At 56.0% G+C, this 19,143-nt stretch overlaps 2 protein-coding genes across 3 annotated transcripts; one reads left to right on the forward strand and one right to left on the reverse strand.

The window, feature by feature from the left end:
* The first annotated feature begins 983 nt into the window (after window positions 1-983).
* On the forward strand, window positions 984-11,101 carry GSK3A (glycogen synthase kinase 3 alpha). The gene is made up of 11 exons (XM_068527490.1): window positions 984-1,910; window positions 3,697-3,884; window positions 5,222-5,305; window positions 5,475-5,585; window positions 7,239-7,369; window positions 7,468-7,574; window positions 8,529-8,626; window positions 8,705-8,800; window positions 9,187-9,373; window positions 9,718-9,810; window positions 10,403-11,101. The coding sequence occupies exons 1-11, from the start codon at window positions 1,628-1,630 to the stop codon at window positions 10,474-10,476; spliced, it is 1,452 nt and encodes a 483-aa protein (XP_068383591.1). The 5' UTR covers window positions 984-1,627; the 3' UTR covers window positions 10,477-11,101.
* A 2,167-nt stretch (window positions 11,102-13,268) lies between these two features.
* Window positions 13,269-17,922, reverse strand: ZNF526 (zinc finger protein 526). 2 transcript variants are annotated; one of them, XM_068527489.1, is made up of 3 exons: window positions 17,840-17,922; window positions 16,019-16,119; window positions 13,269-15,929 (listed from the first exon to the last, which is right to left on the reverse strand). In XM_068527489.1, exon 3 carries the CDS (start codon window positions 15,910-15,912, stop codon window positions 13,885-13,887), a length of 2,028 nt encoding a protein of 675 aa, XP_068383590.1. In that variant the 5' UTR covers window positions 15,913-15,929; window positions 16,019-16,119; window positions 17,840-17,922; the 3' UTR covers window positions 13,269-13,884. The 2 variants fall into 2 exon arrangements, with proteins under 2 accessions (XP_068383590.1, XP_068383589.1); XM_068527488.1 differs by lacking the exon at window positions 16,019-16,119 and having other exon boundaries at window positions 17,840-17,913.
* Between the last annotated feature and the right edge of the window lie 1,221 nt (window positions 17,923-19,143).

Below are 19,143 nucleotides of genomic sequence, written 5' to 3' on the forward strand. Positions count from 1 at the left end.
ATTCTAGTTCCAAGTACTTCCGGGACACACACACACACACACACACACACACACACACACACACACACTCTCTCTCTCTCTCTCTCACACACACACACACACACACACACACACACACACACGAACTCTGTTTCCCAGCGCGCTTTGGGGCTACTGTCCTTCCGGGTATGAATCGATAAGTGGGGCGATATAATGCGTGCACAAAACCCAAGGCTACTCCTAGCAGCCGGTTTCCTTCTTTTGGGCCTTTCAGGATCCTGTGATTTAGGAAGCGTGAGGATGCAAAAAGCTTAATGGGGGTTCAAGAAAAATTCTATTTTCATTTCTTTCAAACTTCGGCTCAGCCTGCTGGTGCAACCTACATTGCTAGAAAAAGCTAGACAGTATCCGAAGACTGTATTGTCCTGATAAACCACCGGAAACTTTGTTTCCTAAATCGTTTGCGGGGAGGGTTTTCCTTCCGGATTTGTGGAAACTTGGAACTTGGAGTGTTTGCACTCCATTTTCCAGCAGCCGCTGATAGACTTCGGCTCTTTCTTGGGACCTGGCGGCGGGGCAGGAGGCGTTGAAACTTTCTTCAGTCTCCCCTAGGCGACTACTGTCTTTCACCTGTCGCTCACGCTCTCCCGAAGGTGCCTATTAGACTACACTTCCCGGCAAGCCTCTGCAGTCTCGCCTCACAAACGGTCGGAATCCGGTCTGGACTATTCCCCAGCATGCTTCAGGATCATGGTAGATCCCTCCCCTTCAGTCAGTGGGAAGGCTGCCTTGAACTCCATTTCCCAGAAGACACAAGGGCTCGCTGTAGCAACTGCTCCGAAGCCTCGGTGTTGACTACATTTTCCAGCGGGGACTGCGGCCTAGCGAACGAGGGAGGAGGAATGCTATTCCATTTCCTAGCCTATCTCCGGAACTGCAGTATCCACTTGGGGTTTAGGGATCACATGGGACTCCATTTCCCGGCGTGCTTTGGGAGTAGCTTCACACCTGCAATGCGGTGAGGGCGTGGCGATGACTCCATTTCCCGGCTTGCCTCACGGCCCGATTGCGGCGGGTCCGCGGGTTCCGACTCAATTTCCCAGAGTGCACCTGGCGCTGGTCGGCACACAGCCAATATACTAAGTGAGCGACTGGACTCCGTTTGCCGGATTGCATCAGGTCTACACAGCTCATTGATGGAGTACTACATTTCTGAGCCACACCTAGGGACGCGCGGTTGCCGCAATGGAGTGAGTGTGCGACTCTGATCCTACTTCCGAAAGTGCTTCAGGGTCCGCTGTGGGCACAGTCGGCCAACTTATTGCCCAGGACTGTGTTTCCCGAGGTGCAGAGCGACCTATCATCCCCGCGGTCCACTCTGAGGTCTTTGCGGACTCCATTTCCCGGCGTGCCGCGCGGCTCTCTGTGAGGGCCGACAGCGGCGACGGCGGCGCGCAGGGTCGGCGGACTGCATCTCCCGGCGTGCCCCGCGGCGGGCGCTGGGCCGGAGCCGGAGCCGGAGCCCGAGCCCGAGCGGCGCGGCCTGGAAGAGGCCGGAGGCCGGAGCCCGGGGGAGGCGGCGGCAGCGGCAGCGGCGGGGGCAACCCGGGCAGCCCGAGCCCCGCGACCTGGGCCTGCGCTCGGCGCCATGAGCGGTGGCGCGCCTTCAGGGGGCGGCCCTGGGGGCTCGGGCCGGGCGCGGACCAGCTCATTCGCGGAGCCAGGCGGCGGCGGCGGCGGCGGCGGTGGCGGCCCCGGGGGTTCGGCTTCTGGCCCAGGCGGCAGTGGCGGCGGGAAGACGTCAGTCGGAGCCATGGGCGGGGGCGTGGGGGCCTCGAGCTCCGGGGGTGGCCCCAGCGGCAGCGGCGGAGGAGGCAGCGGCGGCCCCGGCGCGGGCACCAGCTTCCCGCCGCCCGGAGTGAAGCTGGGCCGTGAGTACTAGCGTCGCCCGTGGCGGGTGGAGATCGGATTCCTGAAGTCACTTAGACGTCGATCAGGTTTTTCTTTATGCTTAGAGAGGAGCTCGAGGTCACTGTGCCTCCCCAAACTGGGATCTGAGCTCTCCCCCATCCCAGAGAAAGGGATTTGGGGGGGGTTACCATCACTTGGAGTTTAGAATTAGATTTAGTAATTCTCTAAGAGACAGGGGTCACAGGTTCCTGTTCTTCCAGTACCGAAGTCTTGGGTCCGAGAGCCTTCAAAACAGGGATCCGATGTTGCCATCCACTCGAGAACAGGATCAGGGGTCATTGTCGCTTGCAAATGGGGCTCAAGGGTTATTGTTTCCCAAGAGAACAAGAATAAGGTCATCATCATCCAGAAGGAGGGATCTGAATGTGCTTCCCTTCAGAGCATGGGGATTTGGAGTGAATATCACTTAGAAGCAGGGATTTGCGTTTGCTGTGTCCCCAAAGAACAGGGCCAGGGCTTTCCAAACCTGGTACATAGTCACCTTCCGTTTTAAAAGAATAGGCCTACTATCATTACCTGTCCGTAATATGTAGAATTGTGCCCCCAATGGTAGAAATTAATGATTGCTGCTTCTTGAGGATAGATTGGAAGTCAGCATACTTTTCAGACCAAGTCCATAGTCAGTATTATTCAAAAAAGATGGGTCAGTGGGTCTCCTTTCACAGAAATGGAATGAGGGCAGGGGAGGGTCCCAGTTCCACCCCATAGAATAGAGATGTGAAGTTATACCTATCTCGTTATTCTGAGGAATGATGTCACTGGTTCTGGAAAAATAACTATGTAGGATCATCTCCCTCCAAAAGATGGTGTCACTGGCCCCTCAGAATGGATCTGATTCATCATTGATCCCTTTTTTTTGGGGAACCTTTCATCAGTTACCCGAAGAAGAGGGATCACTATCCCCCAAGAATGCTGCCAAATTTTGTTGCCATTTACAGAATGGAATTGGGAATTATAGGCTTTCCTTTAAAGCACTGAGGCTGGGATAGCTCCCTGATGATAGAGATCAGGTTCACCATTCTCACTATTAAGTGCTTGTTCATTAGAGACCAGTTACACACAGGATGGGGTCTGGGGCTCTGGACCTCACAGATGAGGTCAGGCCAGTGCTTTTTTCTAGCCCCAAAGTATTTGGGTAAGAGCTAATTGTCCCCCCAACGTGAGAGTTAGGGCACTAGCACTCATTACTGGAGGAGTCATTCATTTCTGTCACCAGAAACCAGTGGTGAAGTTACAAGTTCCACTTAGGGAGGACTTAAGAGATCACTATACCCTGAGCTGTGAGAAAGGTTAGTGCTTTCCTAAAGTAGAATTACCTCAGGGTTACCGCTCTCAAGCAGAAGAGGTTAGGTCAGGCTTTCCCCAGTGAGGAGGGACCAGAAGGCAGTTAGCTCATAGTGGATGGATTCAACATCTGGCAGTGTTGGTGCCTCCTCAAATCAGGAGGGACCAGTGATTTGCTGCTTACTAGAAGTGGAAATTAGGGGTCACCAACCCTTGAACAGCAAGAGGTTTTATGTGTCAGTATCCTCTCCTATGGGAGGAGTCAGGATTTGGGGTTCCATGAAGGGTAGAGGGGAAGGGGCACTGGGAGGCATCCAGTAGCCATCTTTGAAGATTGGGGAAGGGACAAAGAACCCCCCCAGTGAGCTTCCTGTAGTGACTCCCCTCCCTCTCACAGCCCCAGGATGGGGTGGTGGCCAGAGGGGAAAGGTCAGTAGATCTTGTGTTCCCTTTGCTCCCCAGGTGACAGTGGGAAGGTGACCACAGTGGTAGCCACTCTAGGCCAAGGCCCAGAGCGCTCCCAGGAGGTGGCTTACACAGACATCAAAGTGATTGGCAGTGGCTCATTTGGGGTCGTGTACCAGGCACGGCTGGCAGACACGAGGGAATTGGTGGCCATCAAGAAGGTTCTCCAGGACAAGAGGTTCAAGGTAGCTTGGGGGGAACGGGGACAAGGAGGTTTGACTGCACATGACTGGTGAGAGAACTCCAGCAAGAGTGCTGGGCTTGGGCTTCCACGGGGGATCTGAGCATGGGCCAGAGGAGAAGGGAGCAAGTTGTGTGGAAGATGGGAATGTGGATTCCAGGAGAGCCCAGAGCTGACTTTTATTGGGCTTTTGCTGTAAGTGCTTTATAGGTGAGTTTAACTTGTGGAAAGATTGTCTGAGAGTAGGTACTGTTGTTATTCCCATTCTAAGTAAGCGGAAACTGGAAACTGAGACTCAGATGAGAGAATTGCCCAAGGTCAAGACTAGAATCTGATTCCCAAGCCCTTCACCTTAACCACTAAGTTACACCCTTGCCCAGAGGAGAAAGGAAGCTGGTGGGGCTAATGAGTATATTTGCGAAGGTCAAGCTCTGCCCCAAGGGTTTGACAGGTGCAGGGAGACATCCTGCCTGTGCTGCACATGCCTTGGTTTGGGGCTCTGTCCCGTCTGAGGAAGGGACAGGGTCTGAGACCCTTTCCTCATTCATACAGAGGTGCCCTGTGAGCTAACAGAGGCCCTTTGGATCCTAGGCTACTCTGGATGTAGGAGAACTGAGCCTAGGCTGAAGGGAACCAGGTCAGAGCCTAGGTCCTGGGCAGTGAGGACTCTCAGGGGAGCTCCAGGGTGCTGCTCAGAATTTGATGATAGTTGAGTCCCAGGAGTGAGAGGGATCTGAGGATAGGGAGCTCTGAGGCCCTGAGGGGAACAGAGAATAGAGAAGAATGCTGAGACTGGGTCTCCTGGGAAGAGGTTGAGGCTGGATTCCCCTGGGAAGATGAGGATTGGAAGCCTGGAGTCTGGGACTCTGGAACCAAGCCGGGGTCCAAGGGCTCAGATACCTCTAGTGAAAGCAGTGGGGAGGAGTGGGGACCAGGGTGAACTGGATGGCCACTTCCTGTCTGTCGTTGCTTGCGCCAGGCAGGGAGGTGGGCCTCATGTGGCCACGTCATCTGATTTTTCAAGAGAAGCTGGAAAACTTAGATTATATGTGAAGGCATTTGATTTGTAAATCTCAGCAAAAAAATCAAACATCTTTAAAAAATAGGCTGCAGAAAGCACATAGAAGTGGTCTGAGTTTAGCCCACAGCTTGTGTGAGAGGGGAGTGGGCTGGGGGTGAGGAATTAGGGGCTGCGCCATGGGGCCTTGGAGCTGGGACACAGGGAGTAGCTGCTTGGCTCTGTTGGCAGGAGTGGGGGAGTAGAGCTGTGGTGAGGGGTGCTAGGGAGGGGAGGCAGGGAGAGCTGGTGGTTTTCTGAGGCTGCCTTCTTTTGCCCCCAAGAACCGAGAGCTGCAGATTATGCGTAAGCTGGACCACTGCAATATCGTGAGGCTGAGATACTTTTTCTACTCCAGTGGGGAGAAGGTGAGACCTCAGTGTGTGGAGGAGTCCTCCACTTTGACTCCACCCGTTTGCCTGCCTGCCTTCCTCGTGACTGCTGGTCTCTTCCCCCGTTATTCCTCACAGACCCTCCCTCCCCCCCTTCCTTGCTCTTTTCTCACAATGCCCCACACCTCTCCTTTGCTCTCTGCAGAAAGACGAGCTTTATCTAAATCTGGTGCTGGAATATGTGCCCGAGACGGTGTACCGGGTGGCCCGCCATTTTACCAAGGCCAAGTTGACCATCCCTATCATCTATGTCAAGGTAGGCAGGCAGGCAGGCTGCTGGGGCCCAGGCCCACAAAGCCAGGAGCTCCGGACAGACACTCCTGCCTCTGTGGTTTCCCTCATCTCCAAGTTTTTCATTGGTCTCTGGAGGCCTCACGTTCCCTGCCCTTGTCCCTATACCCCCAGAGATGGAGCACGCCAAAGGCAGGGCAGCCCAACGCAAGGCCTGACTCAATCAGGGAGGCAGGCTGACCAGGCTGGGGAGGCCGCTTGGGTCCATACTGGGAGCCCACTGGTACCGGTTAGTGTTGGTGGAGTTAGCTCAGAATCGAGGTGGGGACCTAGAATGCAGAGGGGAGGCGATGAGGTCAGAGTCCTGGCCTTTGGAGCCTTGGCAGAGGGGTGATGGGAAGGAGGCAGGGTTGCGGGAAGGTTAGTGTTCACAGAGCCAAGAACGCATGAGTCTTCATTCATCACCTGTGCAGGCTTATTCCCCAGTGCTTGGTGCTGTGCCCTGTATGTTACTATCCGTAAGGAGGTGTTTGAACGAATGGATGAGTGAATGGGCCTAGGGATGCTGTGGAGAACAAGGCTGGAGCAGCCAGCTGCATTGGGAGGCGGAGGTTGGGTGCGAGTTTGTTGGAGGTTGCATGGGGCCCCGTTTTTCCTCCCGCTGGCTTTAAGTACCCCAGGCCTAGGTGAGCCCTGGGGCTCTACCAGTGGTGGGAGCTGTGGGACCTCGCTTCCTGGGAGGCAGTGGTGTGGTTTGTTGAATGCGTCCTGTGGCTGCCTGTGTTCCGGGGCCAGCACTGAGCAGTTCTAGAGGCCCAGTTGACTGAGACCCAGGCCTTGCTCCTGAAGAGCTCTCAGTTTAACAGGGTAGACAGGTGTCATCACAGAGAACTATAAAACTACTAGCAACTGCCATACTGGAAGGAGCACAGGGGATTCTGGAAACAGGAGGTCCTGCCTGCTTTGGGAGTGAGAAGGATCAAGGAAGTATTTTGGGAGGAGACCAGGCACAGGGCAAGAAAGTGGCATCTCTGGCCGAGGGCACTGGTAACAGAGGAGGAGGGGGCCCAGGAAGCATCCCTGAGCAGATATTATGTGCCAGGCACTGGTCTAGGCCCTGGGGGATGCAGCAGTGATGGAACCACAACGATCTCTGCTCTTTTGGCACTTCCATCCTAGTCAGTAGGGAAGAGGGTGGCAGGAAAATCCAGCTGGAGAGGGGCCGGCTCGTGGGTGGTTTTGACTGGTGGGCAAAGGAGGCTGAGCCTTTCCTATAGCCAGTGGTTTTGGTGAGGCTCCCCAGCCTGCTTTAAAAGAAGGCCTTCCTGATGTATCTGTGTTATTCATCAGGCTTCTGCTGAAGTGTGTGCTTGAAGCAATGGTTTCCAAAGTATGGACCAGCACCAGCACTAGGGGGCTTGTTGCAAATGCCTCATGCTGAACTACTGAATCAGAAACTCTGAGCGTGGGGCCCAGCAGTCCGCAGTCCGCAGTCCCTGTTTTAACAAGGCCGCCAAGTGATTCTGGTGCTCACTAAAGTTCGAGAACCAAGGGGCAGCGAACTGTTTTCAAGTCAGGGAGAGTGGGTGGAAGGGCTCTTCAGGCCAAGATGGTGGAGCAGGGGTGTGCTCTGCGGGGAGAGCTGGGCTGGAGTTCTGCTGTCCCCTGCCTGCCCCAGGTGTACATGTACCAGCTCTTCCGGAGCTTGGCCTACATCCACTCCCAGGGTGTGTGTCACCGTGACATCAAGCCCCAGAACCTGCTGGTGGACCCCGACACTGCTGTCCTCAAGCTCTGCGATTTTGGCAGGTGGGCCTGACCTGGGGTGTGCTGGGTGGCTGAAGGGGCGAGGAGGGATCCTGAGCCTTGGGTTGTGTTGACTCCTGCCTACCCATATCTTCCCGCAGTGCAAAGCAGCTGGTCCGAGGAGAGCCCAATGTCTCCTACATCTGTTCTCGCTACTACCGGGCCCCAGAGCTGATCTTCGGAGCCACTGATTACACCTCATCCATCGGTCAGATTTGAGGGAGGGTGGGGGTGGGAATAGCAGTCATGGCAGTTTTTGAGTTCTTCCTGTGTGTCTGCCAGGCTCGGTGATAAAAGCTTAACATCTGTTCTTTTAGCCAGTCCTCAAATTTAGGAAGGTGATGCTGTCATATGTGCATTTTACAGTTGAGCAGTCTGAAGCTTAGAGTGGTGAGGCCACCTGCCCGCAGTCACACTGCTGGGACTGGGCAGGGCTGGGCTTTGAAAGCTGACCTGACTCCAGAGTCCATACCAGCTCTGGAACCTCCCAGTCAGTCCTCTCTTCTCAGGCAGGGGGAGGGGCTGACGGTGACCTTGGGGGAATCGGGAGGTAAGGCTTTGCCATCATGAGGATGTGACCTGCTCACAGGGCCTCCATGTCCTTTCCTGTTGCTGGGGATGACAGCGCCAACTTCCAGGCATTAGGAGAGGGTGTGAAAGTGTTTGGAAGAGAACAGTCATCAGCAGTGTGAGGAAACTTCATGGTCCCTAGATGTGAACTTGTGCTGTGGCGGTCAAGGTTCAGACCAGGGAGGGGTGACTACCGGCCTATAGCTATTCCCAAGGGCAGGATAGAGGCCAGAAGTGAGTAAGGCAGCCCACTTAATGCTTTACCTTCCTGAGGCCCAAAGAACACAGGTACCTGTTCTTGGCCTGTTGATCTGTCCTCTGAAGCTAGAGGCAGAGAAAAGGCTTATTGGGGTCACAAAGTGGAGAGAGGCAATGGAAACATCTAGGTTGGAGAGTACAGTGCAGTCAGGTAGACTTGGAGGTTCAAAGTCAGGCTCCTATGTTCCTAAGCTGTGTGTGACCTTGAGCAAGGCACTTCCTCTCTGAGCCAAGAAAATGGGGCTCCCTGGCATCTCTCAGGATGACCATGAGGATAGGAATGTATGCCAGGGGATGGGCATGGTAGTTCTGACCCTGCCCCATTCCTCTTCAGATGTGTGGTCAGCTGGCTGCGTACTGGCCGAGCTCCTCCTGGGCCAGCCCATCTTCCCTGGGGACAGTGGGGTAGACCAGCTGGTGGAGATCATCAAGGTGAGGGCAGGGCCAGGGTGGGCAGGGATTGGGCTAAGCGCTAAGGGCCTTGGCTCAGACCCCTCCCTTTCCCTACAGGTGCTGGGAACACCAACCCGGGAACAGATTCGAGAGATGAACCCCAACTACACGGAGTTCAAGTTCCCCCAGATTAAAGCTCACCCCTGGACAAAGGTGGGGCAGGGCTAGGGGCTCAGGCAGCATGGCTGAGGTCCCCATTGGAGGCCAACCGGTCTGGGGACCTGGCTAGAGTCATGGCTCAGTGGTGGGTCAGTAACTTTCATCACATTTCAAAGTTTACGGTATCTCCCATACTCTAAAAGTTGAGGACCCACAGTAAATACAAGAGTCCTGTTTTTCTGGTGGGGAAACACGCTCACAGCAGGGCCCACACAGTCATGGGACCTGAGCGGGTTGCTCATCTGATACAAACTGACCTCCCCTCAGAGGCCGGGCCTCAGTTGCCTCATGTGGAAAGTGGGCTTGTGGGAGGTGGGCAGGAGTATACCAGGGCCCAGGGCGTCTCACCCTTGTCACCTCTGCCCCCTCCACCCCCCAAGGTGTTCAAATCCCGAACGCCACCTGAGGCCATCGCGCTCTGCTCTAGCCTGCTGGAGTACACACCGTCCTCGAGGCTCTCCCCGCTGGAAGCCTGTGCCCACAGCTTCTTTGATGAACTGCGATGTCCTGGAACCCAGCTCCCCAACAACCGCCCGCTTCCCCCCCTCTTCAATTTCAGTCCTGGCGGTGAGGGCACAGCCTGGGATCTGGGTTGTTGGAGGGGCAGCCAAAGATTGTGAAGAGCCTGGTGTTGAAGACAGGAGTGGGGAGCTGAGGGTGGGCTGCAAGGCAGTCCTGGGACTCAGGAAATGCCCCTGATTCCGGGAGACCCAAACCGACTTCATCTGCACTCTGCAATCTCCTGTGTTAGGCTCTTGCCAGTTTTTCATTTAAAGTGTTCAGTGGCTACGTGTGTCCCCAGGCAACTGGCCTTGCTCAGAGCTGGGTCCCTATTTGGTGCCCCTTTCTATCCCCAACTGGGTCTCCAAGTGCCCTGTCCCCTGACTAGGCATGTCCATTCCTGTCTCTAGAACTCACCATCCAACCATCTCTCAACGCCATTCTCATCCCTCCTCACTTGAGGTCCCCGGCGGGCACTGCCTCCCTCACCCCATCCTCACAAGGTAAGTTGGGGGCCATCTTCTGAGCATTAAAGCTGCATTTCTCAGCCCGGGGTGGGGACGGGTCTGTTCTCTGTTCTCACAACCCCTGCGTTTCCTGCAAAATAGTTGACATTCTGACAGAAAGCATATTTTACATGTGAATGGCCACCTTTGTGAGGCATTATTGCCTGTATCTGTGTTTAAATGCAAACTGGAAAACCAAAGACATAAGTTTAGCCTGCACAAACAAACAAAAAGTTAAATTTGTTGCTCACATTAAAAAACTGGGGCCATTTTATGTACAAATCCAGATTTCCTGTTTCTCTTGGGGAAGAAAATAAGACTGGGCAGCAGTGGGCCTGCCTCTGCTCAGGGCAGTATTACCAGCTGGAGCTGAGTTCCAGCTGCCCCCTGTTCTGTGGGGCCTGGCTTTCTGGTGAGTCACTCAATGACCAACCTGGCCCTTTGGCATTTGAGTTTGCAACCCTAGACCTAAAGTGACAGCTTTCCATTTCTAATGTAGCATCTCACACCAGCTTCCTGCTCTTGGGGGTGGGGGTGGGGGGCTAAAAGGCAAAGGCTAACTGTCTGCTCCTCCTTCCTTCCCCCTCAGCTTTAAGTGAGGCTCAGACCGGCCCGGACTGGCAGTCGACCGATGCCACAGCTCCCCTCACTAACTCTTCCTGAGGGCGCCACCAACTGCCCTTCCATCTGGGAGCCCCTGGTGGGGCTGGGAAGGGGGGCCATAGCCTGTCAAGCTCCTGCCCTGACCGGGCCCCTAGACTAGAGGGCAGAGGTAAATGAGTCCCTATCCCCACCTCCAGTCCCTCCCTCACCAGCCTCACCCCTGTGGTGGGCTTTTTAAGAGGATTTTAACTGGTTGTGGGGAGAGAAGAGAAGGAAGGACCGGGGATTGGGGGGAGGGGGCGGGCGGCATGAGGACCTCCTACCCCCTCAGCTCCCTCCCCTCCCTCCAGGTCTCCACCTCCTCCAACCCCCCTCCCCTCCTGTATCCCTTGTAAATAGAACCAGACCAGCCCTTCTCCTCCTCTTCCCTTCCCTGGCCCCCGGGTGTAAATAGATTGTTATAATTTTTTTCTTAAAGAAAATGTCGATTCGCACCGTCCAACCTGGCCCTTTCCCCTCCAACAGCTGTGTCCCCCCCTCCTGTTCTCTGCCCCTAAGGCCTCCTCCCTCCTCTCCCCATCCTGGAGGGCAGGGGCAGTGGGGGAGCTCCTGATGTCTTAGTTTTCACAGTAAGGTTTGCCTGTGTACAGACCTCCGTTCAATAAATTATTGGCATGAAAACCTGCTTGCTGTCTGGACACCTGTTTTCACAGAGGTGAGGGAGGTGCCTGGGGGGCTGTCCTGGGACAGGAGTGGGCTGCATCTCAGGCAGGGGAACGGTGGGATGAACCCAGGCTGGCCCTGGCTCAGGCGCCCAAGCTTCCTGTGCTCCAGCCCTCCTCTGCACATGTGATGAGCTAGCTCTGGCTTATCCGCTGCAGCACAAATCATCAGCTTCCACTGAGGGAGGGAAGCACTGTCATTCCCAGGTGACTGGTGAGAGAACTGGCCATCAGATAGGTCAAGGCCACAGAGTACAGGTGGCAAAGTCAAGGTTTGAACAGAGGGCTCCCTATCTCATAGCCTGAGCTACCTGTTACTTCAGGGGGACACAGGATGATGGGGGGGGGTGGGTCACTCAGGCCAAGACAACCTTGGTATAGACTCTTAGTGGGCATGGATGGGGGCAGAGGAGCTGCCCAAACCCTAGCGGTTCCCCAAGCCTTCATTTCCGCCTTAAACAGGGCCCCACCTGGCCCACCTCTTTAGGGATGCTGGGAAGTGACAACCCTGGGAAGGCTGTCGCAGAGAGTGTGGCTTTTTCCCTTGCTTTGAAAACATGCTGGGGCCAGGTGGTGGGGCCATGGGCAGAGGAAAATGGCATCTCCTCCACATGGTGCCAATGGTAGGCGAGGGCAGGAGGCCCTAGAAGTAAAAGGGAGCCTGGACAGGAGCAACTGACATGTCCTCCACTGGACTCCATTTGTGAAGAAAAAGGGAGAAGAGTTTTGAACATATCCCAGAGGGTGTTCAGGGACTGTTCCTGTAGCATCTGGGCTCCGCTGTCTGCTTAGGCGAGCCCCAGGGGCATCTGTATACTGCCCAGAGCAATCCCTGGCCCTCCCTGCTCAACACCATCCAGATGTCACCTTGTTTGTAGGATGAACACATAGAGCAAGTGGACTGGATAAGGGAAGGAGGGCTGGTCTGGACAACGGGCTAACCTCGGGCTCCTGGGGACCCCTTCCGGCTGCTCACACCCAGTGGGCTATGAGGTCACTGAGGGTGTCCTACACCCTCCTCCCACCCCCATGGCCTCTGCCCAGGTCTGGCCCCATCCTCTACTTCCTGGACCATCTCCAGTTTCCCCTGCCCCACCCTGATGCCAGGGAGCCCTAACCCCACCTATGACCCTCACCCCATCCCATCCTCCACAGTGCCCCAACTTCTTAGCCTGGCTTTCAAGGCCTTCCCAGGTCTAGGCTTCCCTCCTTCCCTGCCTTGCCGCCCCTCCTCTGCCCAGCCTCCCTCCCAGACAGCTCAGCCGCAGCCATGTCCTGCTGCACCTGTCTGAATACCCTGGTCTGCAGAGGCCTGAGACAAGCCTTCCCGATGGACCTGCCATAAATCATCTACTTTCATTTGGAGAGGGAAGGATTGTCAGCCCAGGTAACCTTTGAAAAGGTTGGGGATTCCTTCCTGTTCCCAAGACTTTTTATCTTTTGAGGCCCCTTAAACTCCAATTGCTCTGTGACAATGGCTCACTTTTCCTCCAGTTACCATGACTCCTCCTCTGAGCCTCCGCCCCTGCAGCTGTTTCAGGTCACAATCAGTCCACAGCTGTATCAGTTACAGATATGGGCTAAAAGGTCTTGGCCAATGCCTCTGCCCAGCTATGAGATCTTGGGCGAGTCTCTGTCCCTGTTTTCTCACTTGGGATAATACTGAGATCACCTCACAGGCCTGCTGAGATCATTATACGTGTATAGTGCTAACCGCAGTGCCTGCCATGGCCGGGCAGTCAAATGTTTGCTGTTATTGGTCGTCCGTCAATAACTGGACAACCTCCAAGTATACCAAGAACTCACCCTCCTTGCGGTGCTGCCTGCCTGGAATATTTTCTTCGTCTTCCACTAGCAGATTTCTACTTTTTCTTCAAAGATTAACTCCTCTAGGAAGCCTCTGACTCCCGATCTACCATGGAGGTTTGTTCCCTGCTCTGGGATCCTACTGTCCCTGCACATCCCCGCTGCAACCCTGAGGGTCCTGGGGCTGATATCCCAGGGCTGAGCCCTGGGATCCCACCTGGGCAGGGCAGAGGCCTGATTCGTCTCTGGCCCCCAGCACACGGGAGGGAGGCCTTAGGACACTCAGGCTGAATAAATCAACAAGACATTCAGAGAGCAAGGCCATCTGTATTTGTGGGTGTTCCTCCTACCACACTGCATGGCTCCTGGGGCAGAGCCCATGTCTGACTCATTCCTGGGTTTCCAACATCACCCACCTGCAGCTGAATACCCGGGTACCTATAGATTGCCCTCCACGTTGTCAAAAGTGAGATCAAGGAAGCCCAGAGAAGTCAGGTGCCTTCTTCCACCAGGCAGAGCCAAATCCTGGGAGCCCAGAGTCCGAGAAGGCTAGGGCCGGGGGGAAAAGCAGAGGACGTGAAGAGGTATGTGACAGGGCCCAGCACAGAGCTGGCACACGTTTGGGGCTCGCGAAAGGTTACCTGATGTTGCTGGGCACCAGGGTGATGCAGAGCAAAGAGCCTTGGAGAACCCCGCTTTGCAACGCAGTGGGGTGACCGGGACAGATCATATCGTGTCTCAGAGCTTCAGCGTCCCCTCAGGCAGAGAAAGGTGACGCCTGGTGGGGCCATTCTGAGGAGTCAGTGGGTAAGAGGCAAGGGTGAATGCTGGCACCCGGTGGGCGCCAGAGTGGCTTGCCAGGGCGTGGCCCCCTTTCTCCCCAGAGGTGCCCACACTTGATTCTGCAACCAAACTCTCTTATTGTTGCTCTTTAGCTGTGTCACACAAAGGCCGTGTCCAACTGCAACAGCCCGCTCGCTTCAGTGGCCCCCAGTGCCGCCTGGCACAGCTGCAGCGTGTCCACAAGTGCCAGTGGCTGGGACGTCTCGATGATGGCAATGGTCTCCCCGAGCTCGGTGCACATGATAGTCTGCTGAGGCTCGGGGGGCGGGGGCGGGGCAGGAGGGGGTGATCTGGGAGGCTGCAGTGTCATCGTCCGAGCTTGGGCGTGGACCCGCTGATGCAGTCGCAGGCCCGCCATGGCACGGAACCAGCGGCCGCAGGTCCCGCAGTAGTAGGGGCTCTTGTTGTAGAGACCGGTGATGGGGAGGCGGGGCGCACGGGCAAAGGCGACTGGCCGCAGGTGCAGCCTCCGGTGCTGCTGCAGGTTGGAGCTCTGCGTGAAGCGCTTGCCACAGTCCAGGCACTGGTAGGGACGCACACCCGTGTGGGTCAGCTGGTGGCGGCTGAGGTTGGCCAGAGAAGCAAAAGTCTTGCCACAGGAATGGCACTGGAAGGGCCTCTCGCCCGTGTGCGTCCGCAGATGGTTGCGCACGTGAACCAGCTTCTTGAAGCCCTTGCCACAGACACCGCAGCGGTGTCGCCGCTCAGGGGGCCCGTGGACCGCGCGCCGGTGCCGGGAGAGCCGGGAGGCGGAGGCAAAGGACTTGGAGCACTGCGGGCAGGGCAGCTGGGCGGGTGGGGCAGGGGGCAGCGGCGGGGGCGTGGGCTCGGCAGGAGCCGGGGAGGCGGCCGCCACCGCCGCCGCCGTGGGAGGTGCCCCGCTCTTGCCGGCGTGAGTGCGCCGGTGGTAGAGGAACTTGGTCATGTTGCTGAACGTTTTGCCGCAGCGGCAGCGGTGCAGTGGGTTGGCGGTGTGGGCCCGCCGGTGGGCCACCAACGTGAGCTCTGTGCTGAAGCCACGGCCGCAGTCCACGCAGAGGTAGCGGGCTTCGCCACGGTGCAGCCGCAGGTGCTGCTCCAGTGAGGCTGCTTTCTTGAAGACCTTGGAGCAGGTCGTACATTCGTGTGTGCCACCAACATGGGCCCGCCCGTGAGCCAGAAGCCGGTTTGCCGAGCTGAAGCTGCGCTGGCACTGGCTGCAGTGGAAGGGGTGAGCCGCTGACGCTGGGCCACGGGACGCCCGCCGGTGTCGCCGGCGTGCCCCTGCTGAGGTGCAGCGTTGAGGACAATCCCCACAGCCCTGGGCCTGGCCGGCTGTGGACTTGTCAGCTCCCTTAGCATCATCACCAACCTCTGCTGCTGCCTCTTCCTCGTCCTCTGTCTCTTCGTCGTCATCTTCTTCATCCTCACCCTCCTCCTCCTCCTCTAGCCCGTTGCGCTCTTCTTTCTCTAGGGAGTCAAAGTGGGTGCCCTGGTGCTCCAAGAACTCCTCAGGGGTGGTGCACAGGGCAGAGCACTCAGGACACTCATAGGGCTCCATCCTGACTTCGGGTGGAGCAGGGGGTGGAGGTGGGGAGGGGAGGGGAGGCAGAGGAGGCGGCACTGGAGGTTTAGCTGCTGCAGCAGCAGAAAGGTGCTGGGCCTTCCGATGAGCCACCCACAGCTCAGGTGAGGGAAACAGCTCCTGGCAGTCTCCACACTGGTACTGGATCTGGCTTGCAGACTCCCGCAGGTGGGCATCCTGGTGGGCCAGGAGCTCGCTGGGGGAGAGGATGAGCTGGCTGCACTCACCGCACTGGAAAGGCCCATCCTCAGTGCCTGGCACCAGCTGCGGCTCCAGGCCAGTGTCCTGGGTGGTCAGCGCCTCCTCCTCTGTGACAGTGGGCACATGCTGCTCCTGGTGTGAGAGGACTTCTTCCAGTGTGTTGTAGAGGCTGCCACATTCAGAGCACATGAACTGGAAGAAGAGGGATGAGGCAAGGGCCTCCCCAGGTGTCATCCCAGTCACCTCCGTTAACATCTCCATTTTCTCCCCTAACATCGGTGTTGACATTTCCACTGCCCCTGGTGACATCTGTGTTGGCATCTCAGCCACTTCAGCTGCCTCAGCCACCACCTCTGCCATTGTGTGGAAGGCAGTACCTGGAGAAAGAAGGGGGTGCCTAGTGAGACCAGGAACTCAAGGGGAGGGGGGATGTCTCAGGAGTTCCCTTGCCCATCCCATCACTGACCAGCCTCTAACAATCAGCAAGTCTGGATCCAATATTTATATCTCAGTCTTCAGTGAGCCTGTGACCCTGTAGCTGAACTGCACCCCATGGCCGTCAGGTATCTGCAGAAAAGAGACAGCCCTTCTCAGTCTGGCCTCTGATGCTACCCTCCTTACCCAGAGGGCTGGTCACACCCTTTGCAAGAACAGAATGTGTCTTTTGGGGTCTCTTGGCCTTGGCCTGTGCAGTTTCCTCTCTGTGCAGCATCTTTCCTCTATCTACTTACACACAAAGAGATGTAGCAAGGTGTTTAAGAGCATAGGCTCTGGACCAGACTGCCCTTGGCTTGAATCTGAGCTCCACCACTTACTTCATCTCTCAGAGACTGTTTTCTCATTTGTGAAATGGACTAAAAGTAGTACTGACCACAAAGTCCCTGGTACTTTGTAAAGCTTAGATAGAACCATTACTTGTAATTCTCCAGAAATGTTTTTGGACCCTAAGTCTTTGATGCTGCTATTCCTTCTGCCAACAAAGTTCTCTCCTCTTTTCTAGCAAACGCTACATCCACAGGGTGGTGGCCACTCCCTCCTCCTTGGGGTTCTTATGGTATCCTGTGCCACCTCCAATATAGCAAATATCATGAATTTGGGATAGAGTCTGTGCTCCTCACCAGACTGAGCTTGCCGGCAGGGCAGGTCTGATTTATTGTAGGGGCTGCTGTCACCAACAAAGCCACTGACCAAGGACAGGGATTTTAACTTTTGAACTTCCCTCTACGTGCCCCATCTCTCCCTCTACAGGTGTGGGCTCAACCCAACCCAGGCCCCTTCACACAACAGGGGCTCAGAGTCCCTACAGCAAATGACTGCCGCCCATGCAAGCCTAAGCAGTAATTTTCCAAATATAATCCCCACCATCTCCATTTCTTCTTCAACTCATCTGTTAGTGCCAGAGGGCAGGTGGAGTTCAGCTTACAGCTCTGCACACAAAAGTTGCTCATGTTAAGCTCCCAGAGGTCTCACCATAATAAGCACTGAGTAGATTTGGTGAACGAATTAAGCTCCCTCCAGGAAGTGTGGCCCCGAGAGTTTAACTGTCCTTGTGCACATTCCACTTTTCCCACCAGACCAGCCCTCCTATTAGACTGAATTCCCACAGTAACAAGGCCCAGCACAGGGCTCTGCTATCCGCTGCTTTCCAATAAATGCTCCTTAAGTAAATGATTCACTAAAAGCCCAAGAGCTAAACTTTCCAACTCCCTCACTAATTTTTGAGTTGCCCGGGCCCTGACACACAAAAGCCATTCAATAACGTACCTTCCTGGAAACAGTCAACCAGGGGCCTGACAGTTCAACTTTGCATCGTTTACAGCCCCACTCCCAACAGAGAACTCCCCTCCAGCGAGGCCCAGTAGGCACCCAGTAAATGTCTAGAAAATGGCCCGAAGGACTGTGAATTATTGGGGGGAAGGATGGGGTTTTTTTATACAGTAGACCAATAAAAGTCCTTCCAAGAAAGAGCCCACCAGGGGCCTGGAAGTTCAGCTTTCCTGAGACACATCCCTTTTCTCTGACCAGACTTATCAACTACGCAACCTGAGAGTTCCCTGCAAACGGTGGGGGCCGGGCGAGCTCAATCAAGCGTAGGGTCCTGCACACCTCAGGCGCTCTATCAACGCTCCAGGGCACAGAGGAAGCAGCACTCTCTTTCCACTCCGCGTCGCTCCCGCCCTAGCGCAGGCCCCAAAGCTCCTCGACCCCCGGGGTCCCCCTCGTTCTCCCTCCGCCCTCTCCGTAAGCCCAGCGTTCTCTTCCCCGGCCCGCCCCGCGGCGCCCTCACCCGTCTCTCTTGCCTCCTGCAGCCCCCGCCGCTCTTGACACAGACCCTCTGCTCCAGGCGTGTGGGACCCCTCACTATCCACGCCTCCCATTGGGCGCCGCCCTTACCCGCGGCGACCAATCAGAGCCGAAAGCAGAGGGCACGCTCTCCTGCGCCTGCGTATGGACGCTTAGGCGGGGCTCGGCGAGTTTCTCCACGCACACAACTGCGCCCTGTGGGCGGGGCTCCGGGCTCGGAGAAGCGCCTGCGCAGTTCTCCCGGGCCGCTCCTCCGCCAAGTCTGAAAGTTAAGCGGAGAGAAGTGAACATCACTGGAAAGCAAGGATCATGGAGTGGACTGGGTGGCGGGAGACCTTGACAGAACTGTCATTTCATAGCTAAAGACACAGAGCATCTCTGAGAGCACAGCTTTGGAGTCAAACACACTTGGGGTACTTCCCCTCTCTCGGCCTCACTTTTACTCCTATGTAAAATGGGCTTGAATCACATCCACCTCAAAGGCTGTTGAGGGGATTGGATGAAATCAAACAGGTAAAAGCAGTCAGCACAGGGCCTGATACACCGTGGATGCTCACTTTAACCCATCTAACATGGACATAGATAGTCCTTCCCTGTTTGTAAAATTGCCTTCCCTTCCCTCACCCTCTTTGGTTGATTTAATGATATTCACTTATTGGGCTCCTACTGTGTGTCCGGCCCAGGATTGGGTTTCAATAGGTGACAACTGCCATCAGGGAGAGGGGAAGGGACTCTTCGGAGGTCACTGCCTCAGCCCAAGCAGAGCTAGTGCTGAACCAGTGCCAGGCGGGACCCAGGCCTTCCGCCTCCCAAAGGGTGATAATTCCGGGGGTGGGAACAGGTCCGGGGAGGGGCCTTGTCTCAAGGCACGAGCGGGCCCTGACCTTGAGTCACCTAAGTGGGGGGCAGGGTGGCGGTACTCAGACATGCAGTCTCGATGCCAAATCTCCTGATAGAGACCTGCTCTTGCCAGAGTGAAACTGGCAGGTGCAGGTTAAAGAAGGGCTATTGGGAGTCCCCGTGACCTTGGAGGGCAGGGATTGGAAGGGGTTATGGGGGGGGCATTAGAGTTCCTTGAGGGGGGAGTCTGACTGTAATGGGGGAGTCATGATGGACGCCATCAGGAGGTGCACAGTGGAGATGGAGGGACCTATTGTAATCAGGAAGGAGGTATTGATTTCTAAGATGAGATGAGGGAGTCTTGGTCTTGATCGGGGAAGGAACTTATAGATGGGGGATTTCTGTTGGATGAGGAGGGATTGCAGTCGAGATCATGAGATGGCACAG

This window comes from Eschrichtius robustus, chromosome 19, assembly GCF_028021215.1.
Source record: "Eschrichtius robustus isolate mEscRob2 chromosome 19, mEscRob2.pri, whole genome shotgun sequence".
NCBI classification, from domain to species: domain Eukaryota; kingdom Metazoa; phylum Chordata; class Mammalia; order Artiodactyla; family Eschrichtiidae; genus Eschrichtius; species Eschrichtius robustus.

What these genes read in the sequence shown, in the direction of transcription:
- GSK3A (XM_068527490.1), top strand. Translation starts at nt 1,628, where the DNA reads ATGAGCGGTGGCGCGCCTTCAGGGGGCGGCCCTGGGGGCTCGGGCCGG. An exon ending in GCCCGGAGTGAAGCTGGGCC is followed by an intron (nt 1,911 to 3,696) that starts GTGAGTACTAGC and finishes TTTGCTCCCCAG; the next exon opens with GTGACAGTGGGAAGGTGACC. An exon ending in AGCTGGTGGAGATCATCAAG is followed by an intron (nt 8,627 to 8,704) that starts GTGAGGGCAGGG and finishes CTTTCCCTACAG; the next exon opens with GTGCTGGGAACACCAACCCG.
- ZNF526 (XM_068527489.1), bottom strand. Translation starts at nt 15,912, where the DNA reads ATGGCAGAGGTGGTGGCTGAGGCAGCTGAAGTGGCTGAGATGCCAACA.